The 15,751-nt window shown below is 35.0% G+C and overlaps 1 protein-coding gene across 6 annotated transcripts in view; it reads right to left on the minus strand.

Annotated features, from left to right (window-relative positions):
* LOC105467216 (attractin like 1) overlaps positions 1 to 15,751 on the minus strand; it is an 882,222-nt gene that overhangs the window by 636,497 nt on the left and 229,974 nt on the right. For 5 of the 6 annotated variants that reach the window (XM_071069067.1, XM_011716729.3, XM_011716714.2 and 2 more), the window contains exon 18: positions 6,078 to 6,296. The exons of the other annotated variant lie outside the window; for it this stretch is intronic. In XM_071069067.1, coding sequence (XP_070925168.1) covers positions 6,078 to 6,296 — 219 coding nt within the window. The remainder of the gene's footprint in view (positions 1 to 6,077; positions 6,297 to 15,751) is intronic. 6 annotated transcript variants of the gene reach the window in all.

The raw sequence follows: 15,751 nt of genomic DNA on the forward strand, positions 1-15,751 counted from the left end.
CTTTTCTACATATAAGATCATGTAACCTGCAGACAGGTACAATTTGACTCCCTTCTTTCCAATTTAGATCCATTTAATTTCTTGCTTTTGCCTAATTTCTCAGTCTGAAGACTTTCATGACTATGTTAAACAAGAGTGGTGCAAGTGGGCATCCCTGTGTTGTTCCAGTTCTTTAAAAAAAAAGCTTTTGGCTTTCCCTCTTCGGTATTATGATAGCTATGTTCAGACAAGCAAAAACAGGGAATTCATCACCACTAGCCAAGTCCCGAAACAGACACTTCAGGAAGTGAAAGGACAATATTTGCCATTATAAAAACAAATGAAAGTATAAAACTCCCTGATGAAGCAATGACACAAATAAGAAAGAGAAAGGACTCAAATGCTACCACTACAGAAAACTAAAAAGCCACAATGATAAACAAGAGAGAAAGGAACAAAGGATATATAAAACAACCATAAATCATTAACAAAATGCCATAAATAAGCCCTCACATATCAATAGTAATTTTTTATGTAAATGAATTAAACTTTCCACTTAAAAGACACAAACTTGCTAACCCTCAAGTTTAGAGATCCCAGAAGAAGGAGCAGGCACCCATCTGTGCTGTTCTCCAGTCTCCTTGAGTGATATCTCCAGATGCAGGAGCGAAGCAGATGAATAGGGGCTGAAGTGAACCCCCAGCAAACCACAGCAGTCCTACATAAGAGGGACCTGATCATTGAAAGAAAAACAAACAGAAAGCAACAACAACAAAAAAGTCCCCACAAAAAACCCTATCCAAGGGTAAACAGCCTCAAAGAAACAGACAAACTGAAACTCAAACTCAAAACTAGACAAACTCAAGAAGATGAGAAAGAATCAACAACAACAACAACAAAAATGCCAAAAACGCAAAGGCCAAAGTGCCTATTCTCCTCCGAATGATCACAACATCTCTCCAGCAAGGGCACAGAACTGGACAGACAATGAGATGGACGAATTCACAGAAGTGGGCTTCAGAAGGCAGGTAATAAAAAACTACACTGAGCTAAGGGAAGCTAAGAACCTTGATAAAACATTACAGGAGCTGCTAACTACGATAACCAGTTTAGAGAGAAACATAAATGATCTGATGGAGCTGAAAAAAACAGCACAAGAACTTCACGAAGCAAACACAAGTATCAATAGCCAAAGTCACAATGCGAAAGAAAAAATATAAGAGTTTGAAAATCACCTTGCTGAAATAAGGCATGCAGACAAGACTACAGAAAAAAAGAATGAAAAGAAACAAAGCTTCCAAGAAACATGGGACCTTGTAAAGAGACCAAACCTGCAATTGATTGGTGTACCTGAAGTAGACAGGGAGAATGCAAACAAGCTGGAAAACACACTTCAGAATATTATCCAGGAGAATTTCCCCAACCTAGCAAGACAGGCCAATATTCAAATTCAGGAAATACAGAGAACACCACTAAGATACTCCATGAGAAGATCAAGCAAAGACACATAATCATCAGATTCTCTAAGGGTGAAATGAAGGCAAAAATGTTAATGGCAGCCAGACAAAAAGACCAGGTCACCTACAAAGGGAAGCCCAACAGACTAACAGTGGACCTCTCAGCAGAAACTCTACAAGCCAGAGGAGACTAGGGACCAATATTCAGCATTCTTAAAGAAAATAATTTTCAACCCAGAATTTCATATCCAGCCAAACTAAGCTTAATAAGAGGAGAAATAAAATATTTTCCAGACAAGCAAATGCTAAGGAATTTTGTTACCGCCAGGCCTGCCTTGCAAGAGATCCTAAAAGAAGCACTAAATATGGAAAGGAAAAGCCGGTACCAACTACTACTAAAACACACCGAGATATAAAGATCAATGACACTATGAAGAAACTGCATCAACTAGTGTGCAAAATAACCAGAGAGCATCATGATAACAGGATCAAATTCACATATAACAGTATTAATCTTAAATATAAATGAGCTAAATCCCCCAATTAAAAGACACAGACTTACAAACTGGATAAAGAGTCAAGACCAATCAGTGTGCTATATTCAGGAGACCCATCTCATAGGCAAAGACACACACAGGCTCAAAATAAAGGGATGGAGAAAAATTTACCAAGCAAATGAAAAGTTAAAAAAAAAAAAAAAAAAGCAGGGGGTGCAATACTAGTCTCCGACAAACAGACTTTAAACCAACAAAGATCAAAAAAGAAAAAAAAAGCATTACATAATAGTAAAGAGAACAATTCAACAAGAGAGTTCAACTATTCTAAATATATATGCACCCAATTACAGGAGCACCCTGATTCATAAAACAAGTTCGTAGAGACCTGTAAAGAGACTTAGACTCCCACACAGTAATAGTGGGACACTTTAACACTCCACTGTCAATATTAGACAGATCGAGACAAAAAATTAAGAAGGATATTCAGGACTTGAACTCAGCTCTGGATCAAGTGGACCTAATAGACATCTACAAAACTCTCCACCCTAAACCAATAGAATATACATTCTTCCCAGTGCCAGATGGCACTGATCCTAAAATTGACCACATAATTGGAAGTAAAACACTCCTCAGCAAATGGAAAAGAAGTGAAATCATAAACAGTCTCTCAGACAACAGGGCAATCAAATTAGAACTCAGAATTAAGAAATTTACTCAAAACCACACACTTACATGGAAACTGAACAACCTGCTCCTGAATGACTCTTGGGTAAATAATGAAATTAATGCAGAAAGTAAGAAGTTATTTGAAAACAATGAGAACAAAGAGACAAAATACCAGAATCTCTGGGACACAGCTAAAGGATTGTTCAGAGAGAAATTTATAGCACTAAATACCCACATGAGAAAGCTGGAAAGATCTCAAATTGACACCCTAATATCACAACTAAAAGAACTAAAGAAGCAACAGCAAACAAATCCAAAAGCTAGCAGAAGACAAGAAATAACTGAGATCAGAGCAGAACTAAAAGAGATGGAAACATGAAAAACCCTCCAAAAAAATCAATGAATCCAGGACAGTTTTTTGAAAAATTAACAAAATAGAATGCTAGCTAGACTAATAAAGAAGGAAAGAAAAAAGCAACAAATAGACACAATAAAAAAATGATAAAGGGGATATGACCACTGACCCCACAGAAATACAGACTACCATCAGAGAATACTATAAACACACCTATGCAAATAAACTAGAAAACCTAGAAGAAATGGATAAATTCCTGGACACATACACCCTCCCAAGAGTAAACCAGGAAGATGTTGAATCCCTGAAGAGACCAGTAACAGTTCTGAAATTGAGGGAGTAATTAATAGCCTACCAACCAAAAAAAGCCCAGGACCAGACAGATTCACAGCCAAATTCTACCAGAGGTACAAACAGGAGCTGGTACCATTCCTACTGAAACTATTCCATACAACTGAAAGTGACAGACTCTTCTCTAACTAATTTTATGACGCCAGCATCAACCTGATACCAAAACCGGGAAGAGACACAACAAAAAAAGAAAATTCTGGCCGATTTCCCTGATGAACATCAATGTGAAAATCCTCAATAAAATACTGGTAAACTGAATCCAGCAGCACATCAGAAAACTTATCCACCAGAAGTCAACTTCATCCCTGGGATGCAAGGCTAGTTCAACATATATAAATCAATAAACATAACTCCTCACATAAACAGAACCAAAGCCAAAAAGTACATGATTATCTCAATAGATGCAGAAAAAGCCTTTGATAAAATTCAGCATCCTTTCATGTTAAAACTCTCACTAAACTAGGTATTGATGGAACATAGCTCAATAATAGGAGCTTCTTATGACAATCCCACAGCCAATATCATATTAAATGGGCAAAAGCTGGAAGCATTTGCTTTGAAAACCAGTATAAGGCAAGAATGCTCTCTCTCACCACCCCTATCCATCATGGTACTGGAAGTTCTGGCAAGGGCTATCAGGCAAGAGAAAGAAATAAAGGGTATTCAAACAGGAAAAGAAGAAGTCAAGTTTCCTCTGTTTGCAGACAACATGATTTTATGTTTAGAAAACCCCATCATCTCAGCCCAAAAACTACTTAAACCGATAATCAACTTCAGCAAAGTCTCAGGATACAAAATCAGTTTGCAAACATCACAAGCATTCCTTTACACCAACAATACACAAGGAGACAGCCAAATCATGAATGAACTCCCATTCACAATTGTTACAAAGAGAATAAAATACCTAGGAATACAGTTAACAAGGGATATGAAGGACGTCTTCAAGGAGAACTACAAAGCACTGCTCAATGAAATAAGATAGGACATAAACAAATGGAAAAACATTCTATCCTCATGGATAGGAAGAATCAACATCGTAAAAATGGCCACACTGCCCAAAGTAATTTATACATTAAATGCTATTCCCATCAACCTACCATTGACATTCTTCACAGAATTAGAAAAAACTACTTTAAATTTCATATGGAATCAAAGAAGACCCCCGTATAGGCAAGATGATCCTAAGCAAAAAGAACAAAGCTAGAGGCATCATGCTACCTGACTTCAAACTATACTACAAGACTACAGTAACCAAAACAGACATAGACCAATGGAACGGAACAGAGACCTCAGAAATACCACCACACATCTACAACCATCTGATCTTCAACAAACCTGACAAAAACAAGCAATGGGGAAAGGATATCCTACTCAATAAATGGTGCTGGAAAAACTGGCTTGCCATATGCAGAAAACTGAAACTGGACCCATTCCTTACACCTTGTATAAAAATTAACTCAAGATGGATTAAAGAGTTAAATGTAAAACCCAAAACCATAAAAAAAAAAACCTAGAAGAAAACCTAGACAATAACATTCAGGACACAGGCATGGGCAAAGACTTCATAACGAAAACCCCAAAAGCAGCTGCAACAAAAGTCAAAATTGACAAATAATATCTAATTAAACTAAAGAGCTTCTGCACAGCAAAAGAAACTATCATCAGCATGAACAGGCGACCTACAGAATAGGAGGAAATTTTTGCAATCTACCCATCTGACATAGGTCTAATATCGATAATTTACAAGGAACTTAAACAAATTTACAAGAAGAAAAATGAACAACTCCATAAAAAACTGGCAAAGGATATGAACAGCCACTTCTCAAAAGAAGACATTTATACAGCCAACAAACATATGAATAAAAGCTCAACATCACTGATCATTAGAGAAATGCAAATCAAAACCACAATGAGATTATTAAAAAGTCAAGAAACAATAGATGCTGGCGAGACTGTGGAGAAACAGGCTCGTTTTTACACTGTGATTCCTCAAGGATCTAGAACCAGAAATACCATTTGACCAAGCAGTCCCATTACTGGGTATATACATAAAGGAATATAAATCATTCTACTATAAAGACACATGCACAGGTATGTTTATTATAGAACTACTTGCAATAGCAAAGTCATGGAACCAACCAAAACGCCCATTAATGATAGACTAGATACAGAAAATGTGGTTCATATACACCATGGAATACTGCATAGCCATAAAGTAATGAGATCATGTCCTCTGCAGGGACATGGATGAAGCTGGAAGTCATCATCCTCAGCCAACTAACACAGGAACAGAAAACGAAACACTACATGTTCTCACTCCTAAGTGGGAGTTGAACAATGAGAACACATGGACACAGGGAGGGGAACAACATGACCAGGGCCTGTTGCGGGGTTGTGGGTGAGGGGAGGGAACTCAGAGGATGGCTCAATAGGAGCAGCAAACCACCATGTCGTACATATACCTATGGAACCTGCATGTTCTGCACATGTACCCCAGAACTTAAACTAAATAACAAAATATTTAAAAAGAAATGAAAGCTAATCATGATATTCCATTAATTCATTTAGCCTATCTAATGATTCTAAACAGAATACCAGCTGTATAACTGAGATAGATATAGTCTATGGAAAAATTTTTTATCTTTGACATTTTAGTCTCATTTTCATTGTTCTTTTCTCCTAAAGCTAAATTTCCTTTATTATAAGAATGGAAAACTCCTTCTAGGATCCCTTAAGCAGAAACTGAAATTGTTTCCATCACATTATTATTACCTGGACACTGGATAAAGGACCACTCATAGCTCTTTTCTTTGGGGCAAAGATTGGTGTCAAGAACCATCTCATTGTGGTGCATTCCAATAAGCTTCATTGGTCCCCGTGAAGAACCTTCAATGCAATGTCCTCTTCCTGTATTACTAGGATCATTGCACCAGCCACATCCAGGCTGTTCCAAACACTGTCCACAGGTTCTCAATCCAGAACAATTTTGAGCTGCGTGACAGGAACATTGACAAATATGTTAACCTGACTATACATTCAAACAGAATTATAGGCTAATAAAAAAATAAATATGATCATGATAAAAACAATGAAGGGTCATCTATAGTTAATATAAACATTTTTGCAATAATACTTACAAGACAGCAATTACTAAAAGCAAATAAAACATAAAACAAAGAGGAGATAAACAGGCCGCCATAGGAGTGAAAAAAGGTGTGGTTAACCATGACATGGAGAAAAATAAAATCAGTATTGAAGACTCCTGAAAATTTTGGCAGTACTAGAATTTTTGGGGAGCTCATCTAGGGCCCTACAGACCACCTTTATTATTGTCTGTGATATAAAGCCATGTTAGCTGTTCTTGTTTTGCCTCGTAAGAACCTTCAACAAAAGAACTCTCTGTATTCTGCCTGTGGACATCCAGTGTAAGTGATGTCTGCCCATTTCCTGAGATTGCTGGGCTATATTTGGACTACCTGTTACAGATAATGCTCCTCACAAGGGTCCAAGATACTAGTATTTGGCTACTATGTGATGAATAAACTTAATCTCATCCAAAAACCCAAGCTGGGTGGGAACATGAAAACCTGGTACTCTCCTTCAGCCAGGCAACCAGAGCACACATTCTAATTTTCAGGGCTATAAAACACTCCATGACTCATTTGCTGATACTCAACCTTTGTTGTTGTTGGTTTTTTGTCTTTTTGTTTTTTGATTCAGGTATAACCTATGAGACTCAACAAAGCCTATGAATATGGTAATGTTTGTCAAAGATAAGCAGACATTATAGTCAAAACATCACAGTCATAGCCATTGCTATGAAATACTTTAAACTTTGACTTAACAACCAAAGCATCTTACATTAAGCTGAGAGACTTTTCATATTTACATAGTTACTTTTACTATTATTTAGCTAGGAATAGTATATTTTGTCTTGGGGATTATTTATAAATAGAAGATAGTGACAGACATACAAGGCATATGAATGATGTCTTCTGGTCACATGAAAGAAAAAACAATGGAAGAAAAAAATGGTAGATTTCTGGCAGACTCAATTTCATTGTATGTTAATGGCTTAGCTGCCACTCAGTGTTTAATGCTACTGGAAACAAAAACATTCCTAAGAAAAACTACAAACAACAATGGCACAAATTTCTCAGTGAACAATAGGAACTTAATATCGTTGACTGTGCACAGATAATAGAATATTGGATTTAAAAATTTACCAATTATAACATTATTTGTAGTTGTCAATCCTTTGAGGGGTAAGGATCTCATACCTTCATAGGAAGGTAGAGACTAAGTACCATCTCCTGTATTTTCTTAATAAGAAATAAAAAAGGAAGAATACTCTTTGAGTCATTAAATAAAAGTGGCTAATGTTAAATTTGTAGATAAATAATTCATTGACACAGAGTCTTCCTTTAAAATCTTACATTTTTTCAACAGTACACAGTACTAAATACAATTTTTTAAATCCTTAGATAACTGAACATTTACTATTTACCATATCCCTCCTTAGTTTTGTGGGTTTAAAATACTTATCATATATCTATGGTTAGTTAACCCACAGTATTGCTAACTAGTTTATTCTAATTGTTTTCAAAAGTATATTGGGTTACTATGCTATCAATAGGACACAAGGGAAAATATCTAATTAGTAATATTGGCTTGGCATTCCAATTATTTACTATCATGTAATGATTTGTATCATATATCATGTGAGGAGAAAGTAAATCTTTAGTGAGACTCACCCTTAATAAATCAAATTTTTTAATATTGTTATACAGGTATTTCCTAAGACAGTAAGTTTTATTTTAAAACTATCTTTTTTTAAGAAAGGATCATGATACCTGCTTTAGCAACAGCCAGATTTTACCTGTGGACACCACCTATTGACCTAAAGTCTGAATTGTTCAACCCAGTGAATAAAACAGTGGGGAAAGAAAAAATAAATAAATAAAAAAGTCACACCACTGGCAAATGAAATAAGCTTCATGATACCTCTGCCATTCCAACCCCACAGGAGACAGTGAACCTGCTTATAAATGGAGCACATCACTACTACATCCAGCATCTGAGAAAGCCACCATGAAAAGGCCCTCTATAACCAAGGAACTCATACAGAGTCCTCACGACTAAAAGCAACAAGAGCCAAATTAGATTAAAAGAAACTACAAACATTAAAGTCACATCCTCAAGGGGAAAAAAAGAAATGAAAAAAGCACAGTTGAATCAAAAATAAATTCAAAAATAATTATAAGAGCCCACAGAAGTAAGAAGGGACCAGAAAAATAATTCTGGCAATACGAAAAACTGGAGTTTTATAATATCGCCAAAAGATCAAACTAGCTCTTCAGCATAGATCCAAACCAAGATGAAATCCTTGATTTGCCAGACGAAGAATTCAGAACTACTATGTTACTCAAGAAGATAAAAGAGAAAGGTGAAAACCAACATAAGAAAATTTTAAAAAAAATTCAGGATATAAGTAAAAATATTAACAAAACATTTAAAAAAAAAACTTCTGGAAATGAAAGGCACATTTAGAAAATTGCAAAATCCAAGTGGAAAGTTTTAACAATACTTTGTCTTAGACAAATACTACTCTAAGACAAAGTAGAAGAAATAATTTCAGACCTCATAGACAAAGCTTTTGAATTATACCAATCAAACAAAAATAAAGAAAAAATAATTTTAAAAAGGAACAAAGTATCCAAGAAATATGAGATTAGGTAAAACAGGCAAACCTAAGAATCACTGGTGTTCCTGAGGGAAAAGAAAAAGAAAAACATTTGAAAAACTTATTTGAGGGAATAACTTGAGAAAGACATCCCTGGCCTTCCTAGAGATTTAGACACCCAAATACAAGAAGCTCAAAGAGCTCCTGAGAGATTCAGTGCGCAAATGACATTACCAATGTATATAGTCATCATTCTATCTGAAGTCAACATGAATAAAAGAATTCTAAGAGCACTAAGACAAAAGTATCAGATAATCCATAAAGAAACACCTATCAGACTAATAGTAGATTTCTCAGCAGAAACCTTACAAGCCAGAAGGGATCAAGGTTCTCTATTTACCCTCCCTAAGCAGAATAACTGCCAGCCAATAATTTTGTATCCAGCAAAACTAACTTTCATAAATGAAGGAGAAATAAAGTCCTTTTGAGACAAGCAAATGCTAAGGATTTTGTCACTAACAGACCAGCCCTACAAGAAAAGCTAAAAGGAGTTCTAAATCTGAAAATGAAAGGTCAATATGCACCAGAATAGAACCTCTTGAAAGTATAAAACTCACAGGGCCTATAAAGTAATAACACAATGAGGAAAACAAAGTAACTAGGTAACAATCAACATGATGACTAGAAATGTACCCCACATCTCAATATTAATGTTACATGTAAATGGTATAAATGCTCCACATAAAAGACATAGATTGGTAGAATGGATGAAAAACCACAAACGAAATATCTGCTATCTTCAAGAGACCCATCTAACATTTAAAGATTCTTATAGACTCAGGTAAAGGGGTGGAAAAAGATATTCAATCCAAATGGAAACCGAAAGCAAGCAGGAGTAGCTATTCTTGTATCAGATAAAACAGACTTTAAAGGAACAACAGTAAAGAAAAAAACAAAGAAGTTCATTATATAATGATAAAAGTATCAATGCAACAAGAAGATATTATAATCTAAAATATATATTCATCTAACACTAGAGCTCCCCAAATCATAAAACAATCACTACTAGACCTAAGAAAGAGATAGACAGCAGCACAATAATGGTGGAGGACTTCAACACTTCACTACACAGATCATCAAAGCAGAAAGTCATCAAAGAAACACTGGACTTAAATTACACTCTAGAACAAATGGACCTAACAGATATTAACAGAACATTCTACCCAAGAACTGCAGAATATGCATTCTTCTCATCAGCATATGGAACATTTTCCAAGATAGACCATATGACAGGCGACAAAACAAGTCTCAATAAGTTCCAAAAAATAAAAATCAGCCAGGCATGGTGACTCATGCCTGTAATCCCAGCACTTTGGGAGGCCAAGGTGGGTGGATCATGAGGTCAGGAGTTTGAGACCAGCCTGACAAACATGGTGAAACCTCGCTCTACTAAAAATACAAAAATTAGCCGGGTGTGGTGGCATGTGCCCGTAACCCCAGCTACTCAGGAGGCTGAGGTAGAAAAATTGCTTGAATCCGGGAGGCGGAGGTTGCAGTGAGCCGAGATTGTGCCACGGCACTCCAGCCTGGGCCACAGAGCAACATTCTGTCTCAAAAACAAACAAACAAAAAAAATCAAAATCATATCAAGTATCTTCTCAGACCATAGCAGAATGAAACTAGAAATCAATCCCAAAAGGAACCTTCAAAGCTATGTAAATACATGGAAATTTAACAATCTGCTCCTGAATGATTTTGGGGTTAACATTAAATCAAGATGGAAAGTTTTAAATTGTGCAAAAAGAACAATAACTGTGATACAAGTTATCTAAACCTTGAATATAGCAAAAGCTGTGCTAAGAGAAAAGTTTATAGCACTAAGTGCCTGCATCAAAAAGTCTGCTAGATCACACACTGACAACCTAATGTCACATCTCAAGGAACTAGAGAAATAAGAACAAAACAAACCCAAAGCTAGCAGAATAAAATAAATGACAAATATCAGACCAGAACTAAATAAAATTGAAACCAAGAAAATACAAAAGACCAATGAAATGAAACGTTGTCTTTTTGAAAAGATAAAATTGATAGACCATTAGTTAGATTAACAAATAAGAGAGGATTCAAATAAGTTTAATTAGAAATGAAAATTGAGACATTACAAACAACATCACAAATACAAAATATCATTTGAGACAACTCTGAACACTTCTATGCATACAAACTAGAATATCTAGTGGAAATGGAAAAATTCCTAGAAACATACAACTCTCCTAACTTAAATCAGGAAGAAATCAAACCCCTGAACAGATCGATAACAAGCAGTGGGACTGAATCAGTAATATAAATTTGCCAGCCAAAAAGTCAAGGGTCGGAGGATTCACAGCCGAATTCTACTAGATATTCAAAGAATTGGTACCAATCCTACTGAAACTGTTGCAAAAGACTGAGAAAGGAAATTTTTCCTAACTCATTCTATGAAGCCAGTATCACCCTGATAGCAAAATCAGGGAAGAAAATAAGAAAACCACAGACTAATATCCCTGATGAACATAAATGAAAAAATCCTCAACAAAATACTAGCAAGCTGAATCCAATGGCACATCAAAAAGATAATTCATCATGATTAAGTAGGTTTCATCCCAGGGATGGTTCAACATATGCAAGTCAATAAGTCAATAATTATGATTCATCATATAAATGAATTAAAAACAAAAGTGATATGATAATCTCAAATAATTACAGGACAAGCACTCATTAAAATCCAGCATATCTTTATAATTAAAAACCCTCAACAAACTAGGCAGAGAAGGAACATACCACACAATAATAAAAGCCATATATGACAAACCCACAGCAAACATCATAGTGAATGGGAAAATGTTGAAAGCATTACCTCCAAGTACTAGAAGAAGATAGGTAGGCCCACTTTCATCACTTCTATTTAACATAGTACTGGAAATCCTACCCAGAGCAATCAGGCAAGAGAAAGAAATAAAGGGCATCCAAATAGGAAACAAGGAAGTCAAACTATCCTTTTTTGCCAATGATATGATTGTATACCTAGAAAACCCTAAAGACTATGATGTGATTTTATACTGTATACCTAGAAAACCCTAAAGACTTTGATATGATCATATACCTAGAAAACCCTAAGGAATCCTTGTCCAAAAGACTCCTAGATTTGATAAATCAATTCAGTAAAACAATGTACACAAATCAGTAGCACTGCTATACACCAAAAATGACCACCCTGAGAATCAAATCAAGAACTCAACCCCTTTTACAACAAATAAAATATCTAGGAATATACTTAACCAAGGAGGTAAAATATCCCTACAAGGAGAACTACAAAACACTGCTGAAAGAAATCATAGATGACAAAAACAAATAGAAACACATCCCACACTCCTAGGTTGGAAGAAATGATATCATGAGAATAATCACACTGCCCAAAATAATCTACAGGTTCAATGCAATTCCAGTCAAATCACCAACATCATTTTTCACAGAATTAGAAAAAATAATCCTAAAATTCATATAGAACCAAAAAAGAGCCTAAATAGCCAACCCAATCCTAAGTAAAAATAACAAATCTGGAGGCATCATATTACCTGACTTCAAATTGTATTATAAGACTATGGTAATCAAAAGATACATAGAAAAATGGAGATACACAGAAAAATGGAACAGAATAGAGAACCCAGATATAGAGCCAAATACTTACAACCAACTGATTTTTTGGCAAATTATACAAAAACATAAATTGGGGAAAAGACACCCTATTCAATAAATGGTGCTGAGATAACTGGGTCAACACACGTAGAAGAATGAAACTGGATCTATGTCTCTCGCCATATACAAAAATCAACTCAAGATGGATTAAAGATTTAAATCTAACACCTGAAACCATAAAAATTCTGGAAGAAACCTAAGGAAAACTCTTCTGGACACTGGCATAAGCGATTTTGACTAAGACCCCAAAATCAAATGCAACAAAAACAAAAATACATAAAAGGAACCTAATTAAACTCAAACGCTTCTACACAGCAAAATAGATAATTATCCAAGTAAGCAGACAACACACAAGACAGGAGAAAATATTTGCAAACTATGCATCTGACAGAGGACTACTATCCAGAATCTACAAGGAACTCAAACATATCAGCAACAAGAAAACAAATAATCCCATCAAAAAGTAGACAAATGGCATGAATAGATACTTGTCGAAAGATGATACACAAATGGCCAACAAAAGTGAAAAATGTTCCACATCACTAATCATCAGGGAAATGTAAATTTAAACCACAATGAGATATCACCTTACCCCAGACAAAATGGACATTATTAAAGGGTCAAAAAACAATAGATGTTGGCATGGGTACGGTGAAAAGGGAAAGCTTATACACTGCTGGTGGTAATGTAAATTATTACAACCTCTATGAAAAACAGTATGAAGGTTTCCTGAAAAACTAAAAGTAGATCTACCATTCAACCCAGTAATCCTACTGCTGGGTGTCTACCCAAAGGAAAATAAGTCATTATATCAAAAAGATACCTGCATACATGTGTTTATCACAGCACAATTCACAACTGCAAAGATATGGAACCAACCTAAGTGACAATCTAGTGACAAGTGGATAAAGAAAATGTGCTATACGTACACCAGGGAATGTTACTGAGCCATTAAAAAGAAGAAAATAATGTCTTTTGCAGCAACTTGGATGGAGCCAACAGCATTGTTCTAAGTGAAATAACTCAAGAATGGAAAAACAAATAGTATGTGTTGTCACTTATAAGTGGGAGCTAAGCTATGGGTTCACAGAGCCATACAGAGTGGTATAATTGACAATGAAGACTCAGAAGAGCAAAGGAGGGAGACGAGGGATTAAAAAAAAAAAAAAAAAAACTATATGTTGGGTACAATGTACACTACTCAGGTGACAGGTGCACTAAAATCTCAGACTTCACCAGTATACAATTCATCCATATAACTAAAAAACAATTGTACCCCTACAGCCACTAAAATTTTAAAAATTAAATTTAATTTAAAAAATAAATAAGACCAGGCGCGGTGGCTCATGACTGTAATCCCAGCACTTAGGGAGATCGAGGCGGACAGATCACGAGGTCAGAAGATCAAGACCATCCTGGCTAACATGGTGAAACCCCGTCTCTACAAAAAATACAAAAAAAATTAGCCGGGCGTGGTGGTGGGCTCCTGTAGACCTAGCTGAGGCAGGAGAATGGTGTGAACCCAGGAGGTGGAGTCTGCAGTGAGCCGAGATGGCACCACTTCACTGCAGCCTGGGCGACAGAGCGAGACTCTGTTTAAAATAAAATTAAATAAATAAATAAATAAATAAATAGTCCTTATAGGACTAAAATTTCAAAACCAAAAAATAGAAAAGACAATCATTAAAATATCTTAAGGTGCATTATGGACAAATTAAATCTGAACTGTTCTGAATACAACATTCTTATTCATGTTTCCAAACAGCTGGGGAAACCTTAGCTTACATACAGAATCCTGGGTTTTCCGTACTGACAACGAGAAACTATTAATCCTCTAGTTCTGCTTATCTATTAGATTTAGCCTTTAATAATAAGTTCAAAAATGTCAAGTTCAGAGCAACATCATAATTCTCTTGGATTTCATTTCAGATATAAAGATATTAAATAAGGTAATGCTGATTTTGTTTTTCAAGAGTAGAAAGCAACATGCATTTTAACAGAAAGTTAATTACTATTTAGCAGGGACTCAAAAACTGACATATGCTAATTTTTCTTCTTCTTCTTATAGAAAATAAGATACGAGAAACCTTATGCAGGCTATGCTATTGTTCCTAAAGTTACGTGTGGTATAAGGACTTGTATGAAATATGGGTAATTGGAGCAATCCTTTTTATTTTATTTATTTTTGGCTTTTCAAAAGATCAAGTTGTAAAATATCCAATATGGTTTTTCAAACGGGTAAGAATATTAAAAAACCAACCTGTAAGAAATTGTCATCAAATTTTAAAAATGATTACCTTCCTTAATTGTGAAAGTGTTTAAATTGAACACATAAACTTACAAATACTGAAAAAAATATAGATTTGTGAGATAATACCTTATCCTCAAGTTGTGTATTATTCTATTTTACTATATCAATTTAATTGCATTTTCATTTGAACCTTTATACATTTAGGACTAAATCTCCTACTATTGCTTTAAACATTGCCCTGGAATTCATTTTCACAAGTAGAATATCTGACTATCCAAAATATATCAATTATTAATAATGCCAAATATTAGCAAAGCTTTCTCAGAAACCATTAGTCAAAAATTGTCTTAACATATATTTCCTCTCTTCAATTTGTGAATTTTAAACAATGATATCACAATATTATAACTGAAAAATACTGGAAAATATTGCAAAATCCTATTTGTTTCTCCTTTCCAAAGAAAAATTTCCCTTAATTTCTCTTTACTAGTAAACCTCAAATGAACATTGAGGCAACTTCCTGAAGGCAACTAAAAGACCACTTCCAATACAAAGTTTTGTTGATACGTATAAAAGTATTTTAAAGACTCAAATGTTAAATGAATAGACATGTGTAGTAGAAAACGATAATGTAAATATATATAATTTATCCTGAAAAGTTAAAAAGTTAAAGTCAACAGCATACTAAAACCATTGCTGAGAAGCTGACACCTACGAAAGAGTAACACTCAGCTACTTTTAAATTGTATTTTGAACAAGAATGTCATTGTACTCCTA

The sequence above is a fragment of the Macaca nemestrina genome, chromosome 9, assembly GCF_043159975.1.
Source record: "Macaca nemestrina isolate mMacNem1 chromosome 9, mMacNem.hap1, whole genome shotgun sequence".
In the NCBI taxonomy this organism is placed as follows: domain Eukaryota; kingdom Metazoa; phylum Chordata; class Mammalia; order Primates; family Cercopithecidae; genus Macaca; species Macaca nemestrina.